This window comes from Siniperca chuatsi, linkage group LG9 (assembly GCF_020085105.1).
Source record: "Siniperca chuatsi isolate FFG_IHB_CAS linkage group LG9, ASM2008510v1, whole genome shotgun sequence".
NCBI classification, from domain to species: Eukaryota; Metazoa; Chordata; class Actinopteri; order Centrarchiformes; family Sinipercidae; genus Siniperca; species Siniperca chuatsi.
The window spans coordinates 29,984,996-29,997,170 of record NC_058050.1 but is presented as its reverse complement, the minus strand read 5'-3'; the positions used below and the strand labels follow the sequence as shown (position 1 = coordinate 29,997,170).

Here is a 12,175-nt window from a genome sequence, read left to right as displayed (position 1 = left end):
TTCTGTCCCTACTCTGCTCCTCTCTGGACTGTTACTGTGCATAACCATCTTCTCTGCTTTGTCACAGCAGTAGGCTTTATTTATTCCCAGCCCCATCCCCTCATGGAGAATATTGGATATTCTACTATGCTGTGCCTTCGAGGCACATATGGGGTTCTGTGATGCGCCATTGTGCATGACGCACTGGCTGGGCATGGAACACTTTGTATTTCATCCGTTATGTAGGATGTGTTTGTGCTTGTGGTACCGGACGGACCCAGTGAGGTGCGGATCATATCCTACTTAGCCCTTAACCAAGTAGCAATAGTTTTAGAGGCCGAAGCCTATATGAAATAGAACATTAGTTACGTATTATAACTCCAGATTCTGAGTATAGGCGCAGCCCTCTAAGTTTTGGGCCTCACTGTCTCCTTAAATAGCTGAAGAAAAAGTTATTTTGGAAGACGATTGTCCAATTTATACACAAGGTGAGACTGAGGTGGGGCCCACACAACAGGTGGGCGTGGACTAAAGTTTTTTCAGTACTGCATGTGCGTGTGAGGGATAAACCCACTAGCGATAGACTTATACTCACAGAATCTGTTACAATACGTAACTGAAGATCTGAAGACATGCTGGCACATGTTTTTAAAACTTAGGACAGGATGAAAGGGATATATTTATTTCCTGTACTCAACCGATCTCATCCGATGCTAATCACACCACCATGTCAGGATGTATCCCCACTTTTCACATCCCGTTTTCCTAAAGATATGTCGGCTATAGAATTCCCCCTGCTTTTCCTCTGACAGTCTAAATACCTCTTTAGATTGACGAGGCTTTTCAATGAAGAAAATTGCAAAGCCCCAGCGAGAAAAGTCGCTGTTATAATCATCCCCACATATGCAAAATATTATATATATAATTCATTACATTAATTAAAACAAATGGCAACCTCAGGACATGTGGGGACATGTTTTTTAAACCTTAAGAAATGATAAAAGGGTTAGATTTATTACTTATCTAATCCCCCGTCATCCAATGCTAATCACAACCCTGTATCAGGATGTATCCCACACTTTTCACATTCCTGTATCTGTCTGCAACATATCTCCGTTAGTGTGAATTAGAACCAAATGTCCTTTACTTTACCATCCTGTCCCAATATAGTTACTGTGGGAAAATTGATGCTGTAAAAAGAAGAATAAATTAACACCTCCCGGGGAAAAAGAAAGAGGGGCCTGACCCCCTTTAGCTGCCGTCAGAGGCAACACTCATATATTGTAGTTCATAATATGCACTTTATAGTTAAAAGGTCAATAAATAGTTAAAATCTTCAAAATAATCATTAGAATAAGTAAGTAATATTTTTTTTTGTTAATGCATGTCAATTCATTTCATATTATTCAGCTAAAACTATAGAAAAAGGGGGAACCTATTTCCTTTTGTTCCGCTAGGGAATTATTTAATTGCTGCTATCAGGATATTTGTTCCGGTGCACTACATGTAGAAGAGCCTGAAGAGCACACGAGGTGCTATACGCATGACATGTCTGCAAGAGTTATGCCTATAAGAAGTGCTAAGAAGTTATATTGTCTTTTTGTTTAAAGAAGAAGAAACTGTAACTCTCCAAGTTTATTCCTCTTGAGTTAGAGAGGCCAATGAGATATGTATTTTATCGTGTTAATTGCTTTGCCGTATGTGAACGTGTGTTAATGTATAATTAGTCAATTAAGTGTATTTTCTTATGTGTTGAATGTGCATTTTATTTATTCATTTGGTATGTATTTTTTGTTTATTATTATATGTAAAACACCACATTTAGAGGGTTAATTTAAGTTTTACTTATTTCCTTTCATAGTTCTGACGGCATTGTTGGGACATAAAAGGGCTGTAAGACTAACATGTACAAGACATGTTGAAGACTCGTGTCCGAATAAATGTCTGTTAAAAATCAAGAACGACCTGAGCCTTTGCTTCAACTCGAGGGGAGTAATACCCCCCTTTACACCACATACACACACACACACACACACAGATGATGAAGAGGCGAAAGAAAACATATACTGTAATCAAATCTCCCATTTTAAAATAAAATATATCCTATTATATTTTATAGCATCGTCAACTATCCCCTAAACAATTTTTATAAGGACAGAGCCCCCCCGTGCACCCCAGACATGCGTCACTCATAGATGCTCATACACCACAGGTCATGCATGTGCACGAGCGTAATGCACGCTGCCGAAAAAGGTACCCTTTATATTCTTCTATGACACCATTATTTCTTGGAAAAGTTGGATTTTTCTTAGAATATATAATATAGAAAATAGGTGGAGAATCTACCAGAGAAGGAGGGACATTTTGGGCTATAAAACACAGTGCACAGTGCTTGGTAGTTAGTTCTGTACCGGTACTGACTCAGGTTTATCTCTTGTGACAGACACACTTCTCCGGTGTCTCCAGTTTTTGTTCATCTGAGTATTTGGGAAAATGTTGGAAAAGGAACCCAGACTCATTATTCCATCTAGGCCTGAATTTCTCTGCTCCCACAACTGAAGAGTTGTTTATTTTGACTTTTATATTTTTGTAACATTACCACTAAGACTTGTAATTTTTATAACACGTTATTTCCTTTTTAAGTTTCATCTGGCCATTGGAATTACTCAAGCCTAGTTAAAGAAGTTAGTGTAGCCAGAGATATTTTATTCGACAAGTCACAACATCACATATTAGACAAAATCAGCCCGAAGCCAGCCAACATTGAAAGCAAAGCCTTTCTGAAAGAAGCCTGGACAACATCTGTGTTCTAACACAACAAAAAGTGTAGAACCGAAGAAACTTTGAAGAAACCTTTGCCATCTTCCCTGAAACGAGACCACCAGATCTTATAAGCTCAGTGACCAACTGCTTTCACGTAGTCACTTGGGAGTGACCTGCAGGCAAACAGCCTGCAACTTCCGCTGCACAGCAGATTCAATCCTGTACAAAGCACTGGAAAGACAGCCGTAATGCCTCATCTCTGCCAGCACTTCAAAACAGTAGGCTAAACCACGTTTTTGCTGTGATAAAGACTTGATGTCGGGTAAAATAAATTAATTCCCTTTTAGATAAGTTAATTACGGTGGCCGGGAAGTGCAAAACAACATTACAAAGTGTGAAACACTTTTACAAAGATCGAGACAAATTTACATTTTGGAAAACATTTTTACCTATCATAAAACACAATTACATGGGGAAAAACACTTTTACCAAGGATGAAACAAATTTACATTTTAGAAAACAAATTAACGAGACGAAAAACACTTTTACCAGTCCCGAAACAAATTTACAATGACAGATTCTTCACGGAAAGGGAATGTACCATACACCGGAAGTGACACGGTGAAAGGTGTTGTTGTTGGTGAGCGCGGTAAATTCGTGTTGTGGTTGTGGAATTAATGGCGTAAATAAAGTTTATGGTGACAGCGGACGAGGGATGTTTTGCCCGTTTTGTGGCAAACACATGAGCAGCTTAACGCGGTTTTGCTTTTCGTGTGGTCGGTGTTTGGAGTTTCTAAAGGACGCGGACCAGACGGAAACACCAGACATACTTCATCAATGTGTTCAATATTTTAACGAGGGCCACTCGTACGCTGTAATCGTGGACATGATGTCAAGTCTACACGGTGTAAACATCAGCTTGAGGACTCTTAAAAGTAAACTGAACGAAGCCGGGTTGTACCGCAGAAAGGATTATTCCTCTCCAAACTCCGTGAGTAACGCCATCAGATTGGAACTTCGTGGACCTGGACAACTATTTGGCTACCGCACGATGTGGCAAGTACTTAAACAAAAGTACAATTTTCGAGTGAAGAGAGATGATGTGATGAATTTGCTCCGGGAGCTTAATCCTCGAGGGTGTGAGAGCAGAACACGCAGAAGGTTTACAAGAAGAACCTACCACTCAATGGGACCTAACTATATGTGGCATGCAGATGGCTATGATAAACTTAAGCCATTCGGTTTGGCCATATCGGGATGCATAGATGGATTTTCACGTAAAGTACTGTGGCTTGAATGTGGACCAACAAATAATAACCCAACAGTGATTGCTCACTATTTCATGTCATGTGTGCGAAACCTCGGTGTCATCCCCATGAGACTGAGGACTGATTGCGGCACTGAGAACGGCATAATGGCTGCAATTCAATGTATGCTACGCCACCATCACAGTGACTACTACTCTGGTGCGTCCAGCCACATGTACGGCTCATCTACAAATAACCAGCGTATTGAGTCCTGGTGGTTTATATTTAGAAAGGGAAGGTGAGTGGTCTTCATAAAGGGTCATTGTATCTTTTGGTCATTCGATTTTCTTCTCAGAAATGAGTAATGAAAAACAAAAAAACGAGCACAATAAAGATCAATACAAAATATAAAACAAATACAGCCCGCCAGGAAAAGTAGTTGTTCCTGAAAAGAAAATCGAATGACCAAAAGATGCAGACCATAAATTTCATTACGACTAACCTTTGATTTTATTATTTAAACTTATGTGTATATGCTTAAAAGTATAACTACAATTTGTATCAATTTCTATAGGTCTCAGTTCTGGATGGAGTTATTTGCAGACCTTAGAGAAGCCGGATACTTCAACGGAGTCATGAGCACCAGTGCCTATTGAGACATTGCTTTGGTGATGTTATTCAGAAGGACTTGGATGAGTGTGTGAGACTGTGGAACAGTCACAGGATTCGCCCTTCCAGAACAGCAGCATGTCCAGGAGGAGTGCCCAATGAACTCTACTACTTACCACACAGGTGATACATTGGTAATAAACAGATAAAAGTATTATTCTGACGTTTTAGCTTAAATGAAAAGAAATACTTATGTTTTCTATTTAACATAGGTTTGGCTCCAGAGACTGCGGTTTCAAATTGAACAGGCTGAACTGGATGCCCTTCCTGAGGCTAGCTTGTCAATGACTCCTTGTGGGGACCCAAACATGCAGGAGTACTTGGACTTTGCCATGGAACACAATCAGTTACAGAAGCCAGAGAACTGGGAGTCTGCATCAGAACTGTACATGAAACTAAAAGAAATGGCTCAGCTATGAAATGATCAAAAAGGGAGGGTTTTTTGTAGTGATGGAATACTGTTGTCTGTCTGAACACAATGTTTATGAATCTGTCACCCACAGCTTAAGTGTTTTTAAGTGTGAAGTAAATTAATCAAAAATAGTAATAAGTATTTATTACATTTTTGTAGTATAGAAAACAATACTTCTTGAACTACTTGTTTCTTTATCTAAAACAGTGATTCACAGATAGATCCCAGTTTGAGAGTCACAAATCTAAAACATTTTCAAAATGTTAACAGTGAGAAAAACATGCTCACATACTGTTACATTATAAAAACAATTTGGGTAACTGCACTTTAAAGTGAACCTTTAACAACAACAATGTTTTCAGAGTCTTAACTCTAGGGTTTATCCATCATTTAGCTTAAAAACAGCCAAATCCTGGACTATTTTGAATTCCAAAGTCCATTTGTGACTTAAACAAAGTGTATGAGTCTAGGAGTGGTAATTTCAAGGAGTTTGTACATGTATTTGCCATTGGGAACGCAGAGTCATCCAGGAACTCTATTTGTGGAAGTGGTTCCAAGCCAGATGGGGAAGTGAAGACAGCCCAGTAGCAAACATCAAAACATCTTCCACAGACACAGCAGCCTGGCCTTCTGCAAGAAAAAAACAATTCAGATACATAATTAGGGGTTCAAGCTCAAAGAGCTGAAACCCTATTGTAATTGTACTGATTTTTATTATTAGGGTTTTTTATTATAAGTTTTCTGGCCTGTAATCACGTGATGCATATCATTTGATAGATATCCTCATACTGAACAACTTTGCCTCAAGTACTACTGTTGTCAGTCAAATTGTTCATCAGAAATTTGCTATCATCTTAAAAACCTACTTGCGCGAACTAGTCCTAGATTTGCTTAAAGGCCGGAAATGCTTGAACCCTGATAAATGCTGCTTGCAGCTTTAATTTCCATGTGTTTTCTTAACTAGTTATAAAAAAACAAATAAACGAACAAACCTTCACAAACAAGGAGATAGTCGGCCCAGTAGCCCATGGTTTGACTTTCTTTAAGTCTTCGATTACTCTCCGAAGGACTAAGGCCAGGTTTGAAGAGTATCTCAAGGTCAAAAGCAGTGAGTTGCTTTTCAGAGTGGCACAGGGCAGGGGCCAGCAAAGTAGGGTGCTGCTGTAGTGCAGTTAAAAACTCCAGGGTTGAAAGACCCTCCCTGAATCTACAGAGGGAACAAAAACATTGTTTCACTGCTGTGTAGTGGCAACTGAATTTAAATTAAAGAAAACTATTAAATATTCTTTTCTCTACAATTACTATCCACTTTAACAAACGGACATTTGGGGGGAAAAATGGTTGTGTTGAAAATTGATTTAAAGAACCCTGTTTTTACATTGCACATTAAAAGTTAATTGTTACAAACTAAGTATTACACACAGAAACAGAAGACTGGAACGACACAGACGGTTGGGTGGCTCCAGCACTTACAAAGTCTACATGCCCCGTGCACTTTTTCAAAACTTTGTTGTGTTATAGATTCAATTTAAAATAGTAATATTAATCTTTTTCCTCATCAGTATACGCACAATACGTCAATGACAATGCAAAACAGTTTTTTTAGAAATTGTAGCCAATTTAATAAAAAAAAAAGAAAGAAATATCACATTCACATAAGTTAATGAACCCTTTTCTTAGTATGCTGTTGAACCACCTTTGGAATAATTCCAGCCTGGATTCCTTGTGTATGAAGCTTCAGGCTTTACACACCCATCAACATCAGCACACTCTTATTTCTGCTTTTATATTATATTATATTATATAATAACCTATATAACCCTTTAATTCAATTCAATTATATTTATAGTATCAAATCATAACAAGAGTCATCTCAAGGCACTTTACAGACAGAGCAGGTCTAGACCACACTCTATAATATACAAAGACCCAACAATTCTAGTAATTCCCACCACACCAATCAGGGCAGGAATAGCTTCAGATGGAAATGACACTGGCACAGTATAGAGCAGGTGGTTGGATAAACAGCAGCAAGTCATCAAGGGTTTGATGGATCAAGTGAGCCTCAAACCATCACTCTGCTGCCAGATGTGCAGTAGAGGTGGATGGATCATTTTAAGGGGTAACTGGACTGATTTTCCTCTTGGACTCTATGGAGGAGTTAGTCAGGAGGAAAAACCTGAGATCTAATTTCTGTTTTTGCTTTGTCATTATGATGTATTGTGTGTAGATTGATGAGGAAAAAGATTAATATCTATTTTAAATTGAATCTATAAACGTGTGTAGACTTAATGAAGGCACTTACAAATTTTGTCACAGTGACAAATTGGTAACGGATATACATGCTTGCATAAACCAAAGATGGGGACCCTGAGGTATTTCAAACTAAAAATTCTTATATAAATACATAAAAAAGAAGAAAATCTCATCACTACAAATATCATCTTACCTGTCAATTACAGATGAGTTCCGTTCAATAACATACCATTGGAGGTAGTCTGAAACAATCTCTCTCTTTTCTTCCACAGTAGCCACATGTCTCAGACACCCTGCTGTCTGTAACATTGTGCTGTGTCTCATCATACATTCGTGCAGAGCATCCAATGAAGCAGCATTCTCAATCTGAAACATGAAAAAGGACATAAACACCCCAGTCAATAACTGTAAGCACTGTATCTCTTTGCCTATTTTTAATGAGATACATACACAGCATAGTGTAATCTTACACCATCAAAAACTGATAAATTAATGAAACAAATTCTGTACTGGATATAGGAAGTAAACACTGTCTCAAAACACTGCAGGAACAATGTAAAACCCTGCCCTACCATACCGTAGCCTTATGCTATTCTCACCTCTTGCAAAGCTTTCCCTATTTCTTCATCAGTTATTAAATTAACTGGTGCTTTGAATGAAGGCTGGCCTGCAAGATAATGTACAAGATCTTTCGACAGGAAATGGGGTCCTGGACCTCCATGCACAACTGACACAGCAATCATCTTTCCTGCCAGGTAGTATTCATCCTCCCTAACAGCTGAGAATGAATTGAAATTGCAAAATTAAAACAAACAATGCATTATATACTGTAATATACAAGCATTTGTCATGTGATATATATGGTCAATGATCATTAATCAACCATTAGTAGCCTATAGTACACATCTAACCCATATGCATACCATTTGCATTGTAGACCAAGAATCGATGCCCTTCTGGTCCATCAAAAATGGGCCGGTCTTTTAGGTGTTTCATTAGTAGAGTTAAAAACTCTCGTCTTGGACCACCAGTGTCAATTCCCTCTTCCAGAACACCAGTATCATCAGTAAATCTGACCAGCATGTCACAGGTTTCAGAATATGTTGTACGCTTGAAACCTCTGACTGCCCCATCCCAAACATTAGCCCTTGAGATGTTGAACCGGCTGACTCTTTTATGATCAATAGGAAGTGACAGGTTTGCTATGATGTCAGGTAATGTAATGTCCGTCTCCTCCTGTAATGACAAAAAGTGACTTCATTTGAGGATATTCCAGATATACCAGAACTATTGTACAGTAAAAAAACAGGAGTGCTATAGTCAAATAGTCATATTACATTGCTGTGTGTTGGAAATTCTTCACATTGACAGCAACTGGCTCTTCATCCTCTTGCTCAACATTTGGTGAATACAGGTCTGTGTATTTACTGTTGGGAAATTATATTATTATTAATTACATTTCCATGTTAAAACATCTTACAAACAAAAATGTCCTCCCCATGTAATCAGTTAAATAAATTTAAATTATGTCAGTCATTATGATTTTTTTATTTACCTGTAGCAAGAAGTTTTTTCTGGATTTTTTTCAGGTGGATCCAGATCCTCAGCATCAGATATTACTATCTGAAAAAAAAAAAAAAAGATTAAAATGTCTGAAACAACAACACTGAAAGCAAGAAATGTCTGGTGCCAGTCTGCCTTATTACCTGTCCTGGCTGAATTGTTGATGAATGTCCTGGTGCATCTCTGAAACATGATAAAACATAGAAATGATTAGCTCCATGATAAAGGCTATAATCTAGTTTTGAGTAAAAGGTAGTAGTAGAGGGAACAGAAAGATTTATAAAAAAAAAAAGATTATTTTGTTATAAATCATATTACACATATGGTATTTTCTGTTTCAAGTTCATCAGAGCGAATTCTCTGATCACATCAGCAACTTAAAGACAGATTATTTAAAAGTACTCTCATGCAATTTGGCATCTAGCCTTTGTCAGCGAGTCAACCGGATGAAATGAGAGACAATGGGTCTTTTCTAGTGGCCAAGGTGTTCTGGGCTAGAGTGGGTGTTTCAGACATCTTAAAACCAGCAGGTGTCCTTCAGGCCTACAGTCAAATCATGTAAACATTATGACACAGCCAAGATTCCTATTGGTTGATTACCACTAGAAAAAACAAACAAACATTGTCTTTCATTACATCCCCCCACTTCATTCTCACATGTTTTTTTAATGGTTTGGTTAAATTTGTCATTTGTGTTTTTTCACCTGCAAGAGCTTATTGTTATGTTTTTAGGACACACCAATAAGCTCTTGCAGGTGAATTAAGTAAAGCTCACACAAGCAGTTGTGGGTCCTTTAGGTAGGGAGCGAGGGGGCACCTCAGTCAGTTACAGAAACAGCCGATAGCATGTAGCAACGTTGAGTTATGTGCAGTCTTGCTGTATTTCCAGGTGAACAAAAGTGGTAAAACATCTCCAAAACAGCAATATAAATGTATAATGTGTATGTGAATAAGTCGTGAAATATCTGCTAGTAGTTTTATCACAATTTTGTGATTTAAATGAAGAAAAAAAAAGTTAAATTGCCCGTTACCCGGTAGTGAAAGCACTGTAGCCCAATAAGATATGGGTTATTATTATTATTTCCAGTCAAGAAGTAAAGAAATAATTTCAACATGCACACCTGAAAGTTCCTTTGTGTACAAGTGTGCAACACCTACCTTTCATCTTCCAGTTTGAGTTTGGGAGTACTTCGATTTTGTGGGTCAAAAACCTGAGAGGAAACAGATAAAATTATCAACAATTTTCAACAGCTTCCATTACCACATACAGCATATATCAATGCTGATTGGTTTCCTGTGTTACTGTATAATAGTTACTGCAAAATAATCAAAACAAACCTTTTTCCACTAAATTATTGACCAGGACAAAGAGTTTATGTATAAAATCCAATGCACATCTAATACAAACATACATAAATATATACAAATAGAAATAACTGATGTACCAAAGTGTCAGCTCGATTGAATTCAGCTGTGCTCCTTGTTGTGATGACAATTTCAGAATCAGAATCAGAGTCTGAGGTATCATCCACTGAAAAAAATAAATCAAACAAACATTATCTATCCTCCAGCAGAGTATCAAAATATGTAAAAAATATTGAATCATGAGATGCACTAACCTCTTTTATAGTGTTTTTCTAGGCAAATGAAAAAAGTGATCCTGGAATATGCCTTTCCTATTTCCTTTTTATATTCTGCCAATTTGAATGGCCTTTCTGACCCAGGCACATGGACCACCTCTGAGCAGTCTGGATACAAAAGGACGTAAGGTCCTTCGTGCATGTCCTTGTTAAATGTTCTCATTTTCTGTACAGCTTGTTTCAGTAGATCAGGTGCTGCTACCTCCGGGTCTGCAAATAACGGGAGTGTTTTCCCTCTTAGAGGTTTTAAATCGATTCCATCAGTTTCACGTGGCACCATCAATCCTACATTTATCTAGTAAAATAACAAAGATATATAATTAATGTATACATAGGTAAAATAAATACACACATACACACAAATACATATAGAGCATTGCAAAATTGTATAGGACGGTCAGTACAACTTACCTGGACGTGTTTTCTTTCCTTAGGCTTAAATCTTCCTTTTGGCCCAAAGTTAAAAGACTGCCGTTCTTTTGACTTCGAGCTTCTGTACTCCATGAACTGTTTGTATGATGGGCATGGCTGTTCTGCTGAGTTCCGTTTCAAAACAGAAAGTTATAAGCCGCTCAAAAAATCATTATTAGCATTACTGATTTTTATTCACATGGCCTCAGATAGCTAGCGTTTTGCTACACTAAAAAAATAACAAATAACAACTTACTTTGCATAGCACTGTCCGGCTGTCGAGACGTCCCCGGTGTTTCCGTCTGGTCCGCGTCCTTTAGAAACTCCAAACACCGACCACACGAAAAGCAAAACCGCGTTAAGCTGCTCATGTGTTTGCCACAAAACGGGCAAAACATCCCTCGGCCGCAGTCCATGTTCGGTTGCCATAAACTTTATTTACGCCATTAACTCCACAACCACAACACGAATTTACCGCGCTCACCAACAACAACACCTTTCACCGTGTCACTTCCGGTGTATGGTACATTCCCTTTCCGTGAAGAATCTGTCATTGTAAATTTGTTTCGGGACTGGTAAAAGTGTTTTTCGTCTCGTTAATTTGTTTTCTAAAATGTAAATTTGTTTCATCCTTGGTAAAAATGTTTTCCCCCATGTAATTGTGTTTTATGATAGGTAAAAATGTTTTCCAAAATGTAAATTTGTCTCGATCTTTGTAAAAGTGTTTCACACTTTGTAATGTTGTTTTGCACTTCCAGGCCACCGTAGTTAATTGTGCTAGCATTACTCATCGTTTTGGTTTTAATAATCAAATCACATACTTCACCTCACTATTGACAATAACTTCAGGTTTACTTCATCATTCAATATCTTTATTCATCTGTTGTATATTCTGTTTATCATATACACATGTTGGGATTTACAATGTTTAAAGGGGAGCACCCACTTGTGTAGGTGCGATCAATTAATTATGGCAGAATTATCAAAGATAATCATAAATAACTTTAATGAATAAAGTAATCAGGTGCACCACTCTTCTTAAAGAAGAGAAATGATAGTCAGTTAATTGATTGAGTCTCATAAAATACACTAAACTATCAATTTGGAACTCATATTAAAAATTTAATAACTGTAACCAAAATTAACATTGATAGCTAGTAGGCTGAAGGATATGGAGTTCAACATAGAAGAGGTTTGGCAAATTACTCACTCTTGTGCAACATTAAAGAAGACAG

The 12,175-nt window shown here is 37.7% G+C and overlaps 1 protein-coding gene and 1 pseudogene across 2 annotated transcripts; one reads left to right on the top strand and one right to left on the bottom strand.

Annotated features, from left to right (window-relative positions):
* Positions 1-2,723: 2,723 nt before the first annotated feature.
* Positions 2,724-5,049, top strand: LOC122881543. 2 transcript variants are annotated; one of them, XR_006379171.1, is made up of 3 exons: positions 3,150-4,287; positions 4,564-4,781; positions 4,871-5,049. XR_006379171.1 is itself a non-coding variant. In XM_044207857.1 (2 exons), the coding sequence occupies exons 1-2, from the start codon at positions 3,458-3,460 to the stop codon at positions 4,643-4,645; spliced, it is 912 nt and encodes a 303-aa protein (XP_044063792.1). In that variant the 5' UTR covers positions 2,724-3,457; the 3' UTR covers positions 4,646-4,864. The 2 variants fall into 2 exon arrangements, 1 of the variants encoding a protein (XP_044063792.1); XM_044207857.1 differs by lacking the exon at positions 4,871-5,049 and having other exon boundaries at positions 2,724-4,287; positions 4,564-4,864.
* A 150-nt stretch (positions 5,050-5,199) lies between these two features.
* Positions 5,200-11,906, bottom strand: LOC122881544 (annotated as a pseudogene).
* Positions 11,907-12,175: the final 269 nt, after the last annotated feature.

Bases quoted from the DNA above. Each gene is read 5' to 3' on its own strand.
- LOC122881543 (XM_044207857.1), top strand. From the start codon at position 3,458: ATGTTTTGCCCGTTTTGTGGCAAACACATGAGCAGCTTAACGCGGTTT. The intron at 4,288-4,563 runs GTGAGTGGTCTT...CAATTTCTATAG, and splicing joins TTTATATTTAGAAAGGGAAG to GTCTCAGTTCTGGATGGAGT.